Source organism: Zootoca vivipara, chromosome 3, assembly GCF_965207765.1.
Source record: "Zootoca vivipara chromosome 3, rZooViv2.hap1.1, whole genome shotgun sequence".
NCBI classification, from domain to species: domain Eukaryota; kingdom Metazoa; phylum Chordata; class Lepidosauria; order Squamata; family Lacertidae; genus Zootoca; species Zootoca vivipara.
In genome coordinates, this window is record NC_142586.1 from 104,794,106 (window position 1) to 104,816,094 (window position 21,989).

The window sequence follows — 21,989 nt, forward strand, 5'->3', positions numbered from 1 at the left end:
ACAGCACAAGGAAGAAGCTTTTGATATATGCAGCTCACGATCCATTAACTTTATAAACTCTGAGGGCATCCCGTATCCTTTCTGACTTTCCCTACAGGTGCCCTGAATTCCCCCTCTTGTCCCTGTGTTTGCCACAGATTTCACCAGTGCCACCAATTATTTTGGGCACAATTGCATAGCTGCCAAGTTTTCGCTTTTCTCGCGAGGAAGCCTATTCAGCATAAGGGAAAATCCCTGTAAAAAAGGGATAACTTGGCAGCTATGCAATTGCGACAGTTACCAGAAGGCAGGAAGGCTGTCAAAACTTATTTGTTGAACTTTAAATTCTTGCCGGCTAACTTCTTGGTTTCTTGTTGGGGTGTGGGGAGAAAAGAGAGCAAGAGTTTTCAGTTTGCGCACTGTGCTGCCATCCACCTGGCGAGCCCCAGCCTTCCCCAGTCGGACCAGCACACAGGTAAATTGTGTAAACACCACCGACACCCATTTTCAAAGGTACATTCAGACGGTGCTCCAGGAGGATCCACCTGCATTCCCTCAGACAGCAGGTGCCAAGCGACTCTTACCTCAGCACCCATCCCATCCCATCCCATCCCATCCCGCCCCGCCCCGCCCCGCCCCGCCCCGCCCCTCAAAGGTGTCTCGCGCCGGAGAAGTCCATATATGGCCCACCGGGCGGGCAGGTGAGCCTCTCTCGCCTTGGCCGCCGGACTCGCCCCGCCCCTCCGGCCGCTCCCAGTTTCGCTCAGGTGGCGCTGCGGGCTATAAGCGCTCGCGGGAGCCCCGAGAGACTCATTTGTCCTTCGCGGGAGGAGAAGGAGGAAGCAGCTGCAGCAGGAGGTGGAGGCGGGCGCGAGAAAGCGAGCGACCCAGGTGCCAGGAGAGGCGGCGTTTGAGAGGAGGCCCCAGGTGCAACCTGAGACGTCGGGCGCGGCCGGGCGAGAGGGGGCTTGGTCTACCTGCGGAACCTGCTGAGCAGCTTGAGAGTCTTCGCGAGGGGAGAAAGGGCGCCGCGGAGCCTCGAGGAGAAGGCGCGTCGAAGCAGCGCTCCTCTTTATTACTCTTTTGCCTCCTTTGCCTACCTGTTCCTTCGACTTGTCCGGCGATGGAGCTGCCCCGCGGGACCGTCTACCTGGCGCTGGCGATGCTGGCGCTCGCCGCCACCGTAAACGGCAGTACGTATCCGTCGAGGAAGGCTCCTCTTTTCCCCTTTCCTTCTCCGATGCTGCTTCTTCCTTTCCTCTTCCTCCTCCTCCGACTTATCCTCTCCTGTGAGGGGGTTTAATGGCGCCTTGCCTGGAAAGAGCCCCTTCAGGAGCGAGGCGAGCTGCGCCCGCTCGCCACAAAATGGCGCCCCGTCGGGGCGGGGAGGGAAGGGGCGAGGCGCTTCTTCTCACCGGGGCAGAAAGAGCTTAGGCTGGCCTTCAGTGGGTGGCGGTTAGGGGAGGGGGGCTGGGGATGCCCCTCATCGAGGATCCTGCTGCTTGGGAAAGAGCTCCCTGGAGATAGGGTGAGGGCCTCCGAGGAAAGTTGCGGGTGGCGGCCCGACCCAAGCGCGGTCCTTGGAGTTTTTCTTCAGATTTTGACCCTACTGAAGTGTTATGACTACTCACCGAGAGTAGATCCGTCGAAGTCAATGGACGGATTTGGATCCTCTTAAAATCTAACTTGGCTACAACCCCGCGCCTCGAAGACTTCCCGTCCTGGAAACTAACTTTAAAAAAAATATGCTTGCATATTCAGAACTTAGATTGAGGTTATTATTTTTAAAAAGGTGTGCTGAGATGTGGACAGCTAAGCACACTTGTTTGCCTTCTAGTATATAGTATTTGTGTGTCCCGGGTGAAGCAGCGCTTCAATATGGTATGGCGAAATTCACCATTTCTCACTTGTCTGAAGAAATGGGAGGCAAGGCCAACTTGGACTCAGCAGCTACAGGGTTCCTTTCTTGAATGTTGTCTCTCAAGTTAAGGAATTCCCTGTGCAGAAGAATCCCCCCCCTACATCTAAGCATCGCCAGAGGTACTTTTCTTTCCTGGGATCGTTGCTTTTCAAACGTTGACTCCCCCCCCCCCCCTGCCTCAAAAGAACTGGAATGAGGCTCAGTCTGTGACATCACAAAGAGGAAGTAGTTTTAAAACACAGTATAGCCGTTGAACTGCTGGTGTTGTGCAGAGCGGGCCTCACCACTAGGCGGAGGCGGAGTGAGGCAGCTGCCTCGGGCAGCAGGTGCTATAGGGCAGGTGAGATGTTTGAGGGTAGAACTGTGTTTACTATACAACCTGTCCTGCAACTCCCTACGGTTGTGGCTCATGGGTGTGTTGGAGGACACTGACCCATTACCAATGCTAGGTCCAGTTGGTCACTATGTAGAATGATGATGTCATCTTATCCTTCGCTTCGGGCAGTACAATTTCCTGGGGCAGCCCTGGTGTCAGAACCTTCTAGGATTGTGATATTAACGGATCAATCACCTGATTAACCAAACCAGCCTTTTTCCTCTCCTGCTGCTGTGTCTTCTATGGGTGACTGAGCTGACCTGTGAATAGAGCTCATCAGTGTTGGTTATATCTGCTGTCTGATGGGAGTGCCTGGAAGGACAGGAATATGATTATTTTGTACAGCTTACAAACCCATGGGGTTAAATGGGCTGCAAGGAGCACAAGAGCTGTTGCAGCTGTTGCTGGGCACCCCTCCCATCAGGAAGAGAAGAGGCTTCATTGTTACAGAGTGGTACCTCGGTTAAAGTACACAATTGATTCTGGAAGTCTGTACTTAACCTGAAGCGTACTTAACCTGAAGCGAACTTTCACATTGAAAGTAACGGAAAGTAGATTAATCCGTTCCAGACGGTCCGCGGAATACTCGACCTGAAGCGTACTTAACCCGAAGTATGAGTGTAATTGGTTCTGGAGGTCCGTACTTATCCTGAAGCGTACTTAACCTGAAGCGAACTTTCCCATTGAAAGTAATGGAAAGTGGATTAATCTGTTCCAGACAGTTCCGCAGAGTACTTAAACTGAAAGTACTCAAACCGAAGCGTACTTAAACCGAGGTATGACTGTAGTTCTAAGAGCCCTGGAAAGAACAGGCTAGTAACTTTTGCTTTCCTTTTTAATCTGTGTCAGCTCCTATGTGACTCCTGTTGGTAAATGGAAGCCCACCCCAAAGGCCTTGAGCTGTTTTCAGATTTCGCGTTTCCTGGTAGGAGAAATAGAGCAGAGATGAGATGTGACTGGCTCCTTTCTGCAATTGAGACTACACCCAGGGTTAGGGGAGGTGCCTTAGAGGAAATCTGGGCTTCTACTAGAGGAGCGATAATATTTGTAAAATTTATCTTGAAAATGCCCATGTGTTGTGACTCTTGCGGAAGGAGTGCTTCTTAGTATGTCCCAAGTAGGTTTCTTTTATATAAGCATCTGTCACAAATTTTCAAACCCTCGCTTAAAATTTGAAAATTGGTAGCATAAATTATTAAAAATCTAGCATCTCATCTGCAGCTAGTACAGCATCTCACACTTTATTTATATTTTTTTAAATAGTCAGTGGATATTTCCTTCCTGGAGAGAGAACCAAATCCTTTAAATGTGTGTATTCAAATTATTCAACATGCAAGTCTTAAATTTCTTGTTTTACTTTTAGATTAGTAACTTCCTCCACTGAGTTCTTGAGAATCTTTTTTCTTTAGACTTTGCGAGGAAGCTGCCTTACACAAAACCAAGCCATTGAAGCATTAAGCTGTGTACAGTCATACCTCATGTTACGTTTGCTTCATGTTACGTTTTTTCAGGTTGCGTCCCGCAGTGACCCGGAAGTATCAAAGGGTTACTTCCAGGTTTTGCTGCTTGCGCATGCGCAGTAGCACTAAATTGTGCTTTGTGCATGTGCACAAGTGCCAAATCACGCCGTGCACCTGCACAGATACGGCACTTCGCTTTTCACGTTGTGAACGGGCCTCCGGAATGGACACTATACTTCTGTTGATGCAGCCTAGAATAGCATGAGCTGTTTTTGTTCCTGCATCACACTGTTGAGTCAGGTTAAGCTTATGGTCCACCAAGACTTCTAGATCATTTTCACATGTACTGCTAGTAAGCCAGGTGCCCCATCCTATATTTTTGCATCTGGTTCTTCCTGCCTAGGTGCAAAACCTTACATTTATCCCTATTGGAATTCATTTTGTTAGCGTGCGCCCAGTTCTCCAATCTGTTAAGGTCATTTTGAATTCCAATTCTGTCTTCTGCAGCATTAGGTAACCCTTCCTGTTTGGTGTCATCCGCAAATTTTTATGAGCATCCCCTCAATTCCTTCATCCAAATCATTTACAAAGACGTTGAACAACAGTGGGGCCAGGACAGAACCCTGTGGTACCCCACTTCTCTCTCCTTTCCAGGATGACAAGGAGCCATTAATGAGTACTTTTGGGGTTTGGTCAGTCAACCAGCTACAAATCCACCTAATGATTATCTCGTTCATTCCACATTTTACCAGCTTCATGAGAATATCTTGGGGGTCTTTGTCAAAAACCTTCCTGAAATCAAGATACACTATGTCCACAGCATTTCCCTGATCCACCAAGTTTGTAATTCCATCAAAAAAAGAAATCAGATTGGTCTGGCATGACTTATTTTGAGAAGCCCATGCTGGGTCTTGGTAATCACAGCATCCTTTTCTGAATGCTCACAGACCAACTGTTGAATTTTCTGTTCTAGGATCTTCCCTAGTATCTATGTCAAGCTCACTGATCAGTAGTTACCTGGGTCTTCCTCCCCCCCCTTTTTTTGAGGATGGGGATGACATCTTCAAAAGCAGAAGGCTCCCACTTTGCTACTCCTATCTAGCCAGTGGGAGCAACACACTGTAATTTCTTAGTTATTTCCAAACCAGGGTGGATTTGATTTAAATCAAATTGATTTAAATCACAATTTAAATCACTAGTCAGTAAGACTTGATTTAAATCCCTTTTTTTTACAGAAAGACTCAATCTTGCTGGTATAATCTTAATATTTAAAACCAGATGAAGGCTTCATTTTTGAAATGTTAGTTTTTACAGGTATATCAAAAATTACTGATTTTATGAAATATGAAATTATTGTGAGGTTTAATAAGTTAACTGTTTATATTTGCACAACTTTTCTGCTGTACTTTATTGGAAGGAGAAAAATAATCATTTCCTTAATGACAATTTAAACAATTTATTTAACTAAAACAATAACATAGCATATGTATCCATGTTTGTATACTGATGTGATTAGAGACTTTATTGTTTGGACAATGTCAGGTGAGCCCTGGGGAAAAGGGCCTGGAACCAGTGAACTCTTTTTAGTTGACTGGCAAGCACTTCAAGGTCTCGCCAAGGACTTACAGATCCCAGTTTCTATTTCCACCACCACCACTACCCTTTTGGATTTGCTTCTACATTCAGGTGCCTATTCTGTACAGTTAAGAGTTAGTGCAATCCCCAGTGGGATTGGGAAGAGGTTGCCAGCCCTGAAGTGCCTTCAGCACTTGCCTCAAGTCTGAGCTGCACAGGCATGCAACTGACTTGCACAATTATTACACAAAGATCCCAAGACTTGTGGAATATTCTGCTCACAAGGTTGCACTTTCATTTTTACTGCTTCACACTTAGCTACTTGTGCAGATCTATTCCACTCCAAACAATCTGTTCATTGAATCTCTTTGAACTTAGCATTTAAGAGGTATGGGGTTGATTCTGTGTATATAAATTTGCAAAGGAACAATGGGATTAAGGTTTTTTCCTTAACTTAAATAGAAAACTTTCTTTAGAAAGATTTTTCCTCCAAAAGCATTTTATTTTAGAAAATCCAATTTAAATTTAAAAAAAATCCATTAAAAAAATCATTGATTTTTTATCCACCCTGATCCAAACTAGAGATTGTGGTTTGTCCGTGATGTTGTTTGAGCTAAACAAAACTCCTCTCTGGCTTGGATGTAGCATTGTTGTTCCTGCTTGCTAGAAGGGAATAGTAAAGCAGGAGTCTCCTGTTTGCTGATGGTAAAGGTAAAGGGGCCCCTGACCATCAGGTCCAGTTGTGTCCGACTCTGGGGTTGCGGCGCTCATCTCGCTCTATAGGCCGAGGGAGCCGGCGTTTGTCCGCAGACAGCTTCCGGGTCATGTGGCCAGCATGACAAAGCTGCTTCTGGCGAACCAGAGCAGCACATGGAAACGCTGTTTACCTTCCCGCCGGAGCGGTCCCTATTTATCTACTTGCACTTTGATGTGCTTTCGAACTGCTAAGTGGGCAGGAGCTGGGACCAAGCAACGGGAGCTCACCCCGTTGCAGGGATTCGAACCACTACCTTCTGATCAGCAAGCTCTAGACTCTGTGGTTTAACCCACAGCGCCACCTGGGTCCCGTGCTGATGGTAAACAATGTAAATACTCTGATATGCAAACTGCACTGTTTTGATAACATGAATACAATGCACCAGAAGGAAGTAATTTCAGAAATATTATATAAACACAAAGCTCTTTTGGAATGGGCCTCTTTTAAAGTCAAAATTCAGTACACTTGAGTTAAACTATTTTTTCTTAAAATGATAACTTCATCTGAGCTTTGATTTCTGTTGTCAGTTGTTGGCTTTATCTTGAGTGCTCAGATCTACCAAGAGACTTTTTCTTCCTCCCTCAGAAGTGAAGACATTTACTTGCCTATTTGGTGCATGGTACCTGACTGATTTCCTTTCTAACTGATACATTTAATTATTACAGGTTGCTTATGCCTGAACAACAAGCGCACAGTAAACTGTACTTCAATGGGCAATACATGCAGATGCACAAGTTTTGGGTCCAATGTCACAGTGGACTGTGGAACACGTGAGTACAACAACTCCTTGATAACTTGCTTCACAGTTTCAAATATGAGCTGGGAAGGCCATGCATTCCAACACAATCAGACATTTGAAACTGAAATGGTAACTTTAAATGTGGTTCTTTATGATCTTATTTTCAGTGTCGTCAAAATGCCTGCTGATGAAAGCAGAAATATTCTCTACAAAGACTGGCAAAAGTAACAGACCACAACATGCTATTAGAGACAATGATGGCATATATGATCCAGAATGTGATGACAATGGTAATTTCAAAGCTAAGCAGTGCAATGGTACAAGCACTTGCTGGTGTGTGAACTCAGCTGGAATACGAAGAACTGACAAGGGGGATAAAGACATTAAATGCAATGAAGTAGTAAGGACAAGGTAAGCCTCCAGTGAAACTGCATGTACCTTGAAATATATAGATTTGGTGCCATACTATCTTAAGGCAAATATATAAACATGCAGGTATAAAACATTAATGTTTTACATCACAGGTGGGCAACCAGCAGGCAACATATGACCCTCAGTAGTGCTCTCTGCAGCTTGCCATGACCCACTCACTCACTTCCCTTGTTGCCCGGCTGATCAGCCATCAGTGCAGAAATAGATTTCTCCTGCATAATAGGCTGGGTGGGAGTGTGGTTTAATTTCCTCCCCACACTACAAGGCACTCCTAATGCAGCCAATATCACTGTCCCCACACTGCTAATAGTAACCTAAGGCACTTTGTCTACTTCAGAGCATGGGAATTAAATAGTGAATATGTGTATATACAGCCCTGTGCACTGCCTGCCACACAATTTGCTGACTACACCCAGTGGTATGTGTCTCCAAATGTCTAGCAACTGCAGATGTGGCTCTAGGAGTGGTGGTGTTTGAGGTTGCCCACTCCTTATATTGTCAAGTTTGTTCCCATTGTAATTTTACAAATAAAAGATTATTTGAAATCCTATTTCTTAAGCTTGTATTTAATGTGTGGAATTGGCCAGCTAAATTCCTGAGGGCAATGCTTTATTTTTCAGCTGGATTTCGATGGAAATGAAACACTCTGAGACAGAAACTGATTTGGACAAACATAGCCTTGAGAGGTACGTCTTCACTCTGTTTGAAGTAATTAGGACTGCAAAACATACAATTTCTAGAGATGGGGATGTTCTTCAGAATGTAGTTCAAAAGGAAGTGATTTGTATACTAATGCAGTGTTAACTTCCTCCAAAGCCATTGTTCTTGCTATACTGGATCTACACTTTGCTTGTTTAACTGATGTTGGTAGCAAAATATAACTGGACAGGAGGGCTGGTTTAAGCCAGCTTTGCCTCTGTTTCTGCTAGTGCCAAGTATTGGGAAAGGTGTAAATACAGTTGCAGAAGTTGCAGTTGACAGGAAGGAACCAATAGAAGTTGCTGATATGTCCCTTAGGGGTGAATGCAAAGATGTTAGATTGTTGTTAGAGGATGACACAAGATTCAGTTCTAAATCACATGTTCAAGTACTAACAGTTTCTAATTCTTGTCTTTGTAGTGAAATCAGAGATGAACTTTCTCAGCGTTACAAATTGAATAAAAATCACATAACTGCTACGGTATGAATAGCAATTTTTGCAGTTTTTCTGTCATATTTGGATTCCTACAATTTTGTGCTAGTATTCACATATTTCTGAAAATGGCTTTTAAACTTTCAAGATACAGGAGATATACTTGAACCCCAACGTTAAATATTAAATTTTACTATATAAAGCACTTTGCTGCAAGTGTTTTGTATTAATCTAAAAAGCCCAAGCTAAAAGCAAAAATATATAATCGGCTACTGAAGGGAAAACAAAAAAGAATTGAGAAGGTTCAAGATGGAGTCACACAGAATTCCCAAGATCAAGTTTTAGGAATGGAACGTATTAGGGCTTCCCAAAAAATGTGCCTCTTGGTAGTTTCCACATGTAATTCTATAGCCTGCTAATTCAAGATGTTTTGTCAGTGTATCATACAGCTGTGATATTTGAACTGCTATATTAACCTCTTTTAATACAAGTTCTTGAAACAAATCACTTGTATCAAAGCGTATGTTTCATATATTCTGTAAGCTGCCCAGAGTGGCTGAGGAAACCCAGCCAATTGGGCAGGGTATAAATAATAAAATTATTAATACCGTTTTATTGTTATAGTGCTATTCAAAAGGAACATGATTTTTAAACTCCAAGAGACTTCTAAAAACCTAACAAGTCATATTCTGTTCATATATTTATTTATTTATTGGTTATGTGGATCTAACTGCTGTGTTTTACTTCATCCAGTATGAAAAGCCTTTCGTTTTTATCGAACTGAAACAAAATGCCACAGAGAAATCTGCCACAGATGTAGATATAGTTGATGTGGCGTACTATTTTGAAAAAGATGTAAGTATACCAATCCCCTTGTGCAAGGTAGAATACGTAGAATGGTTCGTGTAAACTCAGTGCTTTACAGGCAACAGCTGATTTATGCATGTCCAATTTATATGCAATTGAGCACATGTGCAGTTGGTGACCCGGAAGTGGCCAGAAAAGGGGGTGGAACAGGGTGGGGACATAATAGGCTTGTGCGCACGCCACCAATGTGCACGGGGGTCAGAAACGTAACCCCACACAAATCAGTAGTTGCCTGTATTTCAATGACTGGATATTGCTTGGACTGCTTATTCCAAAAGAGGAAATGAGTAACTAGTGCTTCTACTCTTTCAGATCAAAGGGGACTCTCTGATTTTAGGACCAAGTCTTACCCTTGACAGTTCAACAGGATCTCTTCGATCTAATGATGTTATAATCTACTATATTGACGACAAGGCACCAGAGTTCACAATGCAACGTTTGACGCCTGGTATTATTGCTGTGATTGTGATTATAATACTGGCAATAGTTGCTGGTATTCTTGTACTGGTATGTTTTTCTAACTTTATAAAACATTTTAACCCCATTCTTCAGGTTAAAAATGTTCCAGGGTTATGTAATAAGGCAACAGCCACAGTAGCAGCAGAAATAAAATAGCCAGTTATAATATAATGGAACTTGGTACCTGAAGTCTCTATTTCAGCAGAGACTTTTGTACTAGATGAACCTCCTTGGAGTATTCTGAAGGTTGGGGGACCTGATCTTTAAGGTTGAATAGCTTCATGTATTGTGTCCAAGGTAGTAATATTTTATGTGGAAATAGGATAAGAATAAGCGAGGTAAATACTTGACCGTCATACATGCTATAGGCTGAATTTAGGTAATAGGAAGCTATCATAGTGAGAACAAATGCACAGTTTGTTAAAGAAGTGGCATGCAAACCTTTTTGGAGACCATATTGTAAGTCTCTGTAATAGGCAGACACTGGTGTGGGTGGCTGCTACTGTGAAATATGCTCATTCCAGTCCAGTTTTCATACTTGGTCCAGATTACACAAATGGTAAAAGGTGCTTAACAGAGTTGGATCACTGGATCATTATTCTCACAATTGACTATATTGATTGACAGTGGCTTTCCGGGCTTTCATTCCAGGGGGGTCTTTCCCTGTCCTACCTGGTTATGCCAGAGACTAAATCTTCAACCTTCTGTATGCAGAGCATGTGCTCTACCACTGAGCTACTGTGCTTCCCACAGTGACCTGCATTGCAGTGATTAACAAAATATTATTATGGTAGATAATGAAAAACTTAGTTGGTCTCTAAGGTGCTGCTGGAAGGAATTTTTTATTTTGTTTCAACTACGTCAGACCAACACGTCTACCTACCTGTAACTTATAGTAGATAAGACTTGGTCCTGTGTGCACATGAAGGCAGAACCAAGCCCACCCATGAGACGGTGCAGCACCCACCTCACAGCACTGCTTCCAGTGTGCGGCGTTGCCAGTCATCTTTCTTGCCCCACTTGTGAAACACCTGAGTTTGATGGGAAGCTGGAGCAATCTGGTGGGACACTGGCAGGGTGTGGGGGCAGGAGGTGGCAATTCCTGTTTTGTCTTAGGTGGTGAAACGGGCTGGGCCGCCCCTTCTTGCAGGTCTCATAGGCAACATGGACATGACTGGCCAGAAGGTTTTATTGTTTAGGGGACCTCAGTGAATGGGACCTGGGAAGTCGTGGACGTTGCATGAGTGTTCTGTGGATCCTTGAACTGCTAAGCTTTGCAAAAACTTGGTGTAACCTGTTGCTCTCCCTGCAGGTCTTTACTAGAAGAAAGACGGGGAAATATGAAAAAGCTGAGGTGAGTTTTAAAAAATCAAAATCAAAGGAACTGTTAAGAATTTAAACAATTGCATAAAACAGTACTATAAAAATTCCTTTGACCTTGTAACATCTGAGGTGCATATTTTACGACTTACTCTAGTTTCTCATGGTTTTTGTTGTTAATTTTTAAAATGGTTTTTAATGTATGTAAAATTGTTTTGACCTGCCCTGTGACCTTAGTGTGAAGAGTTAATAATGAATCAAAATAATGAAAACTATATTCTAGTAAGAAAGTGAACAGGAAGAATTCTCAGATTCTTACAGTATCTATTTACTTAACTGCCATGCAATAAGCTGCTGAAAGGTTCATATGCCATGTTTATAACAAGTATGGCCAACATTTTGTGTGTGAGAGAGGGGATGTGTTTTGACATCTAACAGTTTGGGTATTCACTTAAATCAGGCGTCGGCAATGTTTTCGGCCTATGGGCCGGAGGATTCCCATGGACTATTGTCCGTGGGCTGAACATGGGCTGCGCAGGTGCAAAAGCGATTTCCGGTGCTGCGCTGCCCGTGTCCGGAACACCGGAAATGGCTTCTACGCATGTCTGTGGCTGCGCAGAAGCGATTTCCGGTGCTGGCTGCCCATTTCCAAAATTGTAGGCGCGATTTCCAGCACCGCTCGGCGAGTCCCGGTGCTGCATTGTGCCGGTTTACCGCAGCGCACAGGGGACTTGCCAAGCAGGTAGCTTGGTTCACTGGTGGCCTGGGGGCCGGATAAACGGCCTCTATGGGCTGGAGGTTGCCTATGCCTGACTTAAATGCTGCACACAGAAAATATTTTCTATAGAGCTTAGGATCTGATACATACATTGGCCCAGGGAAGAGGTTTTTTATGTAGTAAAACAAAACTGCAAATTACAGCTTGTAGATTCTTCTGTAGACTAATTCAGTCAAAAAGCTGAACATACAACATTATTGGGGACAGAGGGAGTTACATTATAGCAAAAATTAATTTCTAGGCTGGTGATTGGTGTCCATTCTATTGGTAATATTAATAGATGAACATGTTCTAAAGGCATCAGAACTGAAAAGGAATAAAACTTTTTTTTTTGTCTTCAGGTAAAGGAAATGAACGAAATGCACAGAGAACTAAACTCGTAACTGGTGTAACATGAAATAAGGATAAGCATGGCAAAAGCATGTAAACTGAAGATTTCCTGTAGAGACTTTTTTTGTTTAAATATTTCCTTATAGTTTAATAGGAGGATTACTTCAAATTTTGACACTATGCATTTTGCTGCGCTGTAATCCATTTTTAAAACATTTTTACTAGTTGGGCAAGATGAATGTACTTTGTGTAAAATTACTGATGCCTTTTTGTTGAATGTATGTTAAATAACTGTTTTGTATAAACTTTTTTGAGGTGTCTAATAGGTTACTAAATGAATTTGGCCACCTTGCATCTCTTGCAGATCATGGAATATAGTGTGTGTGGTTTTTTTAAATGCTTGTAAATATTTTCCTTCAAATTTGCTCTTTTTTTACATGTAATAATTTTAATAAATTCTGAATCTTTTCGGCTCTTTTATGGTATTTCTAATAATGACTTAATGGGACACTTCCCGATATCTTCATTCTAGTTTCATAGATGGATAACTCTAATTAGATTAGCATTTAGGAAAAAGGTATTTTGATATCATAGAATTGTAGAATTGAAAGAGAGCCCAAGGGTCATCTAGTCCAACCCCCTGCAATACAGGAATCTCAACTAGGTCATCCATGACAGATGACCAACAACCTCTACTTTAAAACCTCCAATGAAGGAGACCACCATCTCCCGAGGGAGTCTATTCCACTGTTGAACAGCACTTGGTGTCAAAAAGTTATTTCTGATATTGATCGGAATCTCCTTTTTTTTGTAACTTGAATCCATTGGTTCAGGTGTCATGCTACTTATTTGGCAGTAAGTTCCATTGAACAGAGAACGTTTGAGTAAACAGGTATAGGACTGGGCTGTAGGGAGGAAAACCTGAAGAGTAACAGAAGTGCAAAGAAGTAGTACAGTGGAACCTCAGGTTACAGACGCTTCAGGTTACAAACTCTGTTAACCCAGAAATAGTACCTTGGGTTAAGAGCTTTGCTTCAGGATGAGAACAGAAATCGTGTGGTGGCAGCGGGAGGCCCCATTAGCTAAAGTGGTACCTCAGGTGAAGAACAGTTTCAGGTTAAGAATGGACCTCCAGAACGAATTAAGTTCTTAACCTGAGGTACCACTGTACTTGGCTGGAGGACAGCAGAGCTATCATTTGTTGCACATTTCCTTAGGAATAAATTCCACTGAAGACTGCATGCCTAGGTTTTCTTAATTTTAGTTTATGTTCCCACCTTTTGCTGTACCTGTCTAAAAGGCAACCTTTGGCCCTCCAGATGTTGCTGAACTGCAGCTCGCCATTCTCCCTTGCCATTGGCAATTCTTGCTGTAGCTGATGGGAGTCATAGTTGAGCAATATCTGGGGGAAGAAATATGTCTCCCTCCATCTGAAGTGTGTTATGGCAAGTTATCTCCAACCTTTTCTGACTCTGGACTCACTTTTCATCCAAACAAACCTGAGGACTCATTTTTTTTTAACCACTTATCATATATCTGCATGGTGGTACTGCTGCTGTTGTGACCCAGTTTGGATCAGGCCATGAGCACCAGTTGAAAATCAGTGTATTATGGGGCCTGCTATACTAGCTCGATGAAGGTACTTGTGTACAGAGGCCGTGAAAAATAAATTCCATGCTAGGGATCATTGGGAAAGGAGCTGAAAATAAAACTGCCAGAATCACAATGCTGTTATATAAATCTATGGTGTGATCACATTTGGAGAACTGTGCATGGTTCTGGTGACCTCGTCTCAAAAATATTGTAGAGTTGAAAAAGAGGCAGAAACTGAAAATGAAATTGCTGGACTGTGGAAAACATCAGGGAAAAATATTTCATACAGAACTAAGGCAAAAGTTGAACAGACCAGTGGTTGTGAAAGTAAATGAAAATTATGTGAAGGATTAACATTGGAATGGCTTATTGATTAAGAAATGCAATATTAAATGATCAACATTTTGCGAAATTCAGAGCATGGGAAGTCACCCAAAGATATAAAATTTGGCATTTATATTTGGCTTTTTATTGTATTGCAATTTGGAATGTTTTAATGTGCTTCATTGGATTATTAAATTGGAAAACTTAATAAATATTATATTATTAAAAACAACAGAAAAGGGGCACCAAAATTATCAAGGTTATGGAGTGACTCCCCTAATGAAAGGTTGCACCATTTGTGGCTTTTTAGTTTAGAGAATAGGCAAGTAAGAAGTGACATGATAGAAATGTATAAATCGTTCGTTCTCAAATGGTGTGGTGTGTCACACTAGTGTTGGAGGAGAGGATGGCAGTGGTGGGAAAATACAGGTGAGTATCTTTTCAAAATGAGAAGAATATCACCAGGTGATACTGAGGACAATCCCAGTTGTTTTTCAATGCATTTCCCCCCCTGAAAATGCAGCCTGCAAGGGGGGGGGGGGAGTTTGAGAACCATTAGTATAAACATGGCATGGAAAAAGTGGATACTTTTATGCTTATTCTCCCTCTCTCATTCCACCTGGAAATCCAGTGAAGCTGAATGTAGGAAAATTCAATGTAAAAGAAAGTCAAGACTATGGAACTCCCTCCCACAAGGATGGCCAAGTTCACGGAGGAGAGGGCTACCGAGGGCTACTAGCCATAATGCATATACTGTATGCTCTGCCTCCACAGGCAGCAACTCTTCTAAACACCAGTTGCCAAATGCTGCAGGGGGGGGGGAGGGTGCTCTTAGGCTCATGCTCTGCTCCCTGGTTTTCTGGCTGTGCCCTCTTTCAGAGCAGGATGCTAGACTACCTGGGTCATAGTTCTGATCCAGCAGGGCACTTCTTTTTATATTTTTAATAAGCACATTTTAGCAGCGCAGTCCTACGCCTGTCTGCTCAGAAGCCAGTCCCACGATTCGAAGTTCAGCGAGGATTGCTGGAGGTAGGATACACAAGGACCACTAAGCAGTGACCCCCGCAGAGCTCAGCAGGGCGGGACTTCCGAGTAAACACGGCAGGTGGGGGCGGAGCATAGCTAAGACCCTCATTCATTCAATAGAGAGAGAGAGACAGACAGGCGAGCTCAAAAGCCCGCCCACCATTTCCAGAGCATGCGCAGAACGGGCCCTGAAAATCTCACCAGCTGCCGCGGGCGCGCGCATCCGTTGCCATGGCATGCGGCAAGGGCGGGCGCCGAGGTGCACGTGACTCGCTACGGAGGCCGAGAGGGCGGCGTGGCAGTCGGCATCGGCGGGACCAGTAAGCTGGGCGGTTGTTTGGGTTGGCGGGAGATTCCTGCAGCATGGCGTCCGACTTCAACGCGGCCTTGGCGGTCTCTGTGGACATCGCCGTCGGCGGCTCCCCCTCGACTTCGGCGCGCGAAGCGTGCTGGCCCGACGGGCCGAACAACGAGAGCAGCTTCGTGCGCGCCATCCTGGCGCTCCCCGAGAAGCCGGACACCACGGTGCGCTTCTTCGAGCGCGGCGACTACTACACGGTGCATGGAAGGGACGCGCTGCTGGCCGCGGCCGACGTTTTCAAGACGCGGTCGGTCATTCGAGTGCTGGCGCAAGGTAAGGGCTCGGTTGGGTCCGGTGGCTGCCGGCTCTCGGAAGGGACAGGGGGTCGGGTCCCGCCCACCCCGGTTCATAACATGCTTTCATAATAACAGCTCCTCTAGGAAGCTTGCTTTCTTGGTTTCTGTGCCGCCCTTCAGCGGAGGACCGTAGGAAGCTACAGTATAAAGTGGGAACAAACAGCAACCCCTTCTCCAACACGCGCATTTTGTTCTTTTCGTTTGGAAGCTGGAAAATAATTCTTTTTCTAACACAAAAGTTGCAGCAAGTCTTGAACAACAGGAACTGAAATGAATTGGGGGGGGGGCGGGGGGAGGGCGGGGGAGAAGTGGGAGTCAGCCGCCTGCAGCCGAGGTAGGGTGGAGGGGAGTCTGCATGTGGTCAAGTTAAATACAGTACTGTATCAAGTTTTGATTGTGCGCTCGTGGTTTTCAGAATCGGCAAGAGTCAGGGCTTGCTTTAGTTGAGATTCCTAAAAATAACACTCACCTATACAATTAATGCTATTCAAACAGTTCTGCCAGATCAACAGCTAATGAAGTTATAATGCAAGCGGAGCCTGTAATTAGAACACAGAAGTAAAGGCAGGAAATTATGTTAACTTCTGAGCTTAAAGCATTAAAAAAATATATTATATGTGTATCATTTATTTCAGCTTTTTCTCCAAGGAGCTCACGGTGGCATGTATGGTCCTCCCTCTCCCTTATTTAATCCTCACAACAACCCTGTGAAGTAGGTTATACCGGAGCTTTGTGCCAAAGTTGGGATTTGAACCCTGTTCTCCAGTGTCCTAGTCCGACACTCTAAGCATCACATTGCAGTAAATATATACACAAGAGCAAAAAACAAAAAACCAGTTCCATTAAAATGGACTTTTGCTTCAAAAGTCTTGATCACCAATGGCTCTCCAGTGCCTGAGAAAGGGCCGTAGTTCAGTGCTAGAGCACTCTGCTTTGCATACAAAAGTCAGTTTCCAAACTCTGGGATCTCCAAGTAAGGCTGGGTGAGAGCTCAGTCAAAAATCCTGGAGAGCTTGCTGACAGTGTAAAAGGTACTGAGCTTCCTGGATGGACCAAGTGGCCTGACTTGGTATAAGGCAGCTTCCTGTGCTTGTGTGGTGTCCCGTGCAGCACCTTAGTTTTCTCTTTTAGATTTGGGAAGAGCTGTAAGTTCAGTGGTTGAGCAAATGCCTTGCCTGTAGAAGGTCTCAGGTTCAACCCTTGGGCATCTAGTGCTGGGTTAGTCCCACTGAGCTGAGCAAGGTTTAATCATTCCCAACTGTATGGTTTCAGTAATTTTGCAGGTGGATTAGGACACGGCCACCATTGATGGTAACATTCTCCAGGTGGAAAATGTGTGTACAGTACTATTTCACCATGCGTATAAGTTGGTTGGCATCGTATATCTATCTATCTATCTATCTATCTATCTATCTATCTATCTATGGTGTAGCTGCTGTTGTAAATGAGTCTGTCCTGTGAAACTGTCAATATGCGAAATAAAAAAATTCCTTCAGTAGCACCTTAAAGACCAACTAAGTTTTTATTTTGGTATGAGCTTTCGTGTGCATGCACACTTCTTCAGATACACTTGAAACAGAAGTTGTTGTTGTTGTTTAGTCGTGTCCGACTCTTGGTGACCCCATGGACCATAGCACAGAAGTGTCAGACCCTTATATATACAGAGGGTGGTGGGGGTGGGTGGGAATGGGTGATGGACTGATGGGAGTGGTAAACCTGTAGATGGCTGTTAACGACTGCTGATGACTGCAATTAGTCCTGGGGGGGGGGAGCAAGGGCTGAGGCGCTAAAGAAAGCTTGATCATGTCAATATGCGAGACAGAGCATTACTTGCAGTGATTTTGATGGTATCTTGGCTGTCTCTGAGTGCAGATCCAGGTCACTGAGCTTGAGCCACTACCCAGTAGATATGTTCTATGTTTATGTTATTATTTAATTCTCTTTCTAACTATGCTGTTCTAAATGTACATTTTATACTTTACGTCCTTTAATAATGTTTTCTTTTGATTTTTTTATGTTAACTTTGCTGTGTTAAATGTGCTTTCTGTAGTTGGCCTCCTTTGCAATGTTTTATTTTGAAATCTTTAAGATAATATTTTAGTTTCCTCTTAATTATGTTGCCTTGAATGTATACAGTGGTACCTCGGTTTAAGAACAGTCAGGTTTAAGAACGATTCGGTTTACAAACTCCGCAAAACCAGAAATAGTGTCCCCGTTTGAGAACTTTATCTCTAACTAAGAATGGAATCCGAATGGTGGAAGGTCACCAGCGGCGGGAGGCCTCATTAGGAAAGTGCGCCTCGGTTTAAGAACGGTTTTGGTTTAAGAATGGATGTCCGGAACGGATTACGTTCTTAGGGAGGTGACCCCTGGGGGAATCAAGCCCCCCTTCAAGTTTTCATCTATGGTTTGGAGATGCAATAATGTATTTTAGAGCTCTCATCTTACTGTCTTGATTCAGTATGTAAGTCCTTTGTCTATATGCAACAAGAAAGGTATATTTCATGTGATTTCTTGTTTGCTTTTTGCTTTGTCACATTTACTTTCTAAGCTGTTTAATATTTTTTTTAAAAAACCATCTTTTCACAGTAAGTGTGGGAGCTATCATGAACGTAATCTACACCAATTTGAGCATGTTTGATTTCAACAGGAGCAAATTAACTTTCCCATCAAAATCAAATGTGTTGCACTTCAGTGGATCAAATTTTCTGTGTGTAGTATGTCAGCCACTTTTCTCACACTGCTTTCTCATCTCTTAGGAAACCGGAAACTTGAAAGTGTTGCGCTTAGCAAGATGAACTTTGAATCTTTTTTGAGGAATCTGCTTTTGATTCGTCGCTACAGGGCTGAGGTGTATAAGAATAAGGCGGGAAATAAATCCACCAAGGAGGGAGAGTGGTATTTGGCATATAAGGTAAGTCTTCATCACAAACAGTTGCAGTAAATAAAATACTTACTGCTCTGATTGCAAATCTGTGTGTGCTTTTCATCAGATATCTAGTAAGATGCATTTTCTACTGCCTTTCTGCTATCCATTAGGATTTTGGGTTCTATTCTTTAGCAGTTGGAGGCACCTCGCAGCACTCAAAAAGCATCACAAAGCACCAGCCATGCTGAGAGCTGAATAATTATTTGGGTGAATAACAGACCAGTGCCTAGATCCTGAGATAATAAGTCTGTGTCTGCAATTCTGTGCCTCACATGTTTAAATTGTCATTGTTACATACAGCTGAAACTTGGAAAATTAGAATATCGTCGAAAAGTGCATTTATTTCAGTAATGCAACTTTTTATTTTCCTTTTAATTTTTACAAATGCTTTCTTTTGGAAAATCCACAGTAATAAAATAAATAGTTAAAATAGTTACAATAATACAAAAATAAACATTGCTATTATAGAATCATAGAATAATAGAGTTGGAAGAGACCACAAGGGCCATCCAGTCCAAACCCCTGCCATTACATTTCATTAATTACATTCCATTTATAATTGACCCGCCTAACGACAAATAATTACAATTACAGCAAATAAAGGCTTGACATATGTTGCTTTGCATGTCATGCATCTATCTCATATATTGGTTTCACCTTTTAAATTGCATTACTGAAATAAATGCACTTTTCAAAGATATTCTAATTTTCTGAGTTTCACCTGTACAGTTACCGATTCACACTTGCATGCACAAAAGGGTTAATCTGAGCTCAAGTTGCCAGAGTGGGTGTTGCTTAGCAGGTTTGCAGCAACCTCTGCCCCCCCCTTCTCTCCTTGAGTATGAATCTCTTCCAAACCTCTCTCTCCAACATTGGTTTATGGGCCCAGACAGCACCCAGATTGTTGAGAAAAGTTTTTTTCTCTTTGAGCCTTTTGGTTTTTTGTTCTCTTGTTTTTGCTAATGGGGATAGTAAACCCCCTGCCAATGTTCTGTTTTCTTTTCCCCATCCACCGATTTTGTTTCTCTGTTTAGGCTAATCTATTCTTGGCTAATCTAATCACTTTTTGAATGATTTTGTTGTTGTTGCAATTTTGGTGGTTTTGCTTTTGTGCATTTTGGGGAAACATACTTTTTAACCATGGCAGCCCAGGATCCAATGAGTGGCCATAGCTTTACCCTTGCAAAGCTTACTGACTCCACATTTGCCCAGTGGAAAATGAGATTGGAGATCCTTTTAAGGGCATAATTAGGGGGCATTAAATTGCATTAAGAATCCTACACCCACAGACAATGATGAGGAAGCTGATCCATGTTAAACCGTGTGAATCTGCAGTCGAAACTTTAGAGTTTGCATTTGGATCTGTTAGCAAGAGGCCTCAGGCGAGAAACTATTCAGGCTAAGACTACCCAAATAGGTGTTTCAAAAGTTCTGTCTAATGCAGGGAGAGGGAGGCAGGTGGGCCAGATACATAGGTGAAGAAACTCTCAAACTGTGATTTTTCTTTCTTAAATAGGGCTCTCCAGGGAACCTTGCTAATTTTGAAGACGTTCTGTTTTCTAACCACGATATGTCATCTTCTGTTGGTGTTGTGGGCATTCGGATATCCTCAGCTGAAGGGCAAAAACTTGTTGGAGTTGCGTTTGTGGATACTTTAATGAGGAAGCTGGAAGTGTGTGAGTTTCCAGATAATGACCAGTTTTCAAACCTTGAAGCTCTGCTAGTTCAGATGGGCCCAAAGGAATGTATTCTACCTATTGGAGAGGCTGCTGGAGAGATGGAAAAGCTGAAACAGGTAAGCCATGGAAATGTTATGGGCTGTAGGCTTTGTTTACATAAATTTGGAGCAGAGGGGGGAGCAGATCATTGAAGATTACTTTTGAAACAGGTCTTCAAGCCTTAATTTGCTTTAGGAGTTAAGTTTACATTGAGTTTTTGGTGGGGGTCAATGCTTCTGATTCCAGTTTCTGACTTCTATATCAGGCCGATTAAGTTTGCTGAGATGGTGATACTTTTGTTATGGCTGCTTTTCAAGGACCTGGCCCAAACCATGATTCTCAGGGTCATGTGCTCCTCCCTTCACACTCTCAGATTCCCTCGCTCACTTCCTGGTTTGCATTATGTTTGAATTAGGCTAGCTGTGGTTACTGTCCGGCGCCTACAAACATGAGCCATGATTACTAGCCAAGCCTCTGTCCTTCTGCCAGTTCTACCCCCACTCCTCTTAAATTTGGTAGAAGACTTACAGAAGTGGACAGGGTTTGGCCTTCAAGTTAATTTGTGCTGCAGGTATAGAAAAGCTAAGAAAAAGTAGGATTCTCTTCTCCCTTTTCTTTTAACATTCTTCAGTGGTTCCCAACCTTCTTGGTATGGCAACTGACAAGTCCAAACTTACTTGGGATAGTGACACATCAATTTATTGTCATGTGTATTTTTGGAGCATAGGTATTTGGCTTTCATTAGTTTCATGAAATATTTATAATATGTACAAAGTTATTAACAGCTTAGTTTATAGGAATGTAGAAGCTTCAACCATCTTTTCCACCATATAAGGCTCACCCAGAGGGGAAAATAATGAGCTTTTATGGAGAAATCGGTGCTTTTTTAATAGTTTCTAGACTCTAGTGGGATACATGTCTAAAAAGCATGTTCATCTTTCCTAGTGCTTATCTTTTGTTAATAATGAGTAGTTCATGTTCTAAAATGGACACAATCCATCCAAAGTGAAACATGTTACAGCTGCAATCCCAGGCTCACTTACCTGGGAGTAAGTCCAATGGAACCCAATGGGATCTTCTGTTTCTGATTTAAAGTGGCTCCATATCCTATAGATTTTAACGGGAAAGATTTCATGTATGTAAAGTACCTTCTCCTCTGGACTCCATAGGAATGCTAAGTTTTTGGCAGAATCTCACTCTATATTAATTGCTAATACAGTATTACAAATGATTAAGGAGAATGCATTATTGTGTCATTAAATAATTCACTTTGATTAATAGTTTATCAGTAGTTACATTGATTCAAACATTTTGGTTAAAACGTTATGGTAAGATCCATTTTGAATGAATTCATTGAGAGATATACATGCATATTTACGTGGAAGTTAGTAAATTTGTGGTAAAACTGCGGTTCTGTACACCTGGGAGTGAGCAGCCATTGAGTTCAGTCAATTTTGGAGCAGACATGCATTAGGTTAGTCTGATGAGGGTGCACATAATAACAAAAGAAGAGGCTGTTGGATCAAGTCAGTGGCCCATCTGGTCCAGCTTCCTGTTCTCACACTGGCCAGCCAGATGCCCGTGGGAAACCTGCAAGCAGACCCTGAGAACAAGAGC

At 42.9% G+C, this 21,989-nt stretch overlaps 2 protein-coding genes across 2 annotated transcripts in view; both read left to right on the forward strand.

Annotated features, from left to right (window-relative positions):
- Positions 1–995: 995 nt before the first annotated feature.
- Positions 996–12,593, forward strand: EPCAM (epithelial cell adhesion molecule). Its single transcript, XM_035111065.3, has 9 exons — positions 996–1,172; positions 6,734–6,838; positions 6,975–7,218; positions 7,860–7,925; positions 8,359–8,419; positions 9,125–9,226; positions 9,551–9,745; positions 11,010–11,051; positions 12,137–12,593. The coding sequence occupies exons 1-9, from the start codon at positions 1,103–1,105 to the stop codon at positions 12,176–12,178; spliced, it is 927 nt and encodes a 308-aa protein (XP_034966956.1). The 5' UTR covers positions 996–1,102; the 3' UTR covers positions 12,179–12,593.
- A 2,651-nt stretch (positions 12,594–15,244) lies between these two features.
- The window catches only part of MSH2 (mutS homolog 2), a 50,743-nt gene continuing 43,998 nt past the window's right edge, over positions 15,245–21,989 (forward strand). Inside the window, exons 1-3 of the mRNA XM_035111064.3 lie at positions 15,245–15,702; positions 18,485–18,639; positions 20,171–20,449. Coding sequence (XP_034966955.2) covers positions 15,432–15,702; positions 18,485–18,639; positions 20,171–20,449 — 705 coding nt within the window. The 5' untranslated portion in view covers positions 15,245–15,431. The remainder of the gene's footprint in view (positions 15,703–18,484; positions 18,640–20,170; positions 20,450–21,989) is intronic.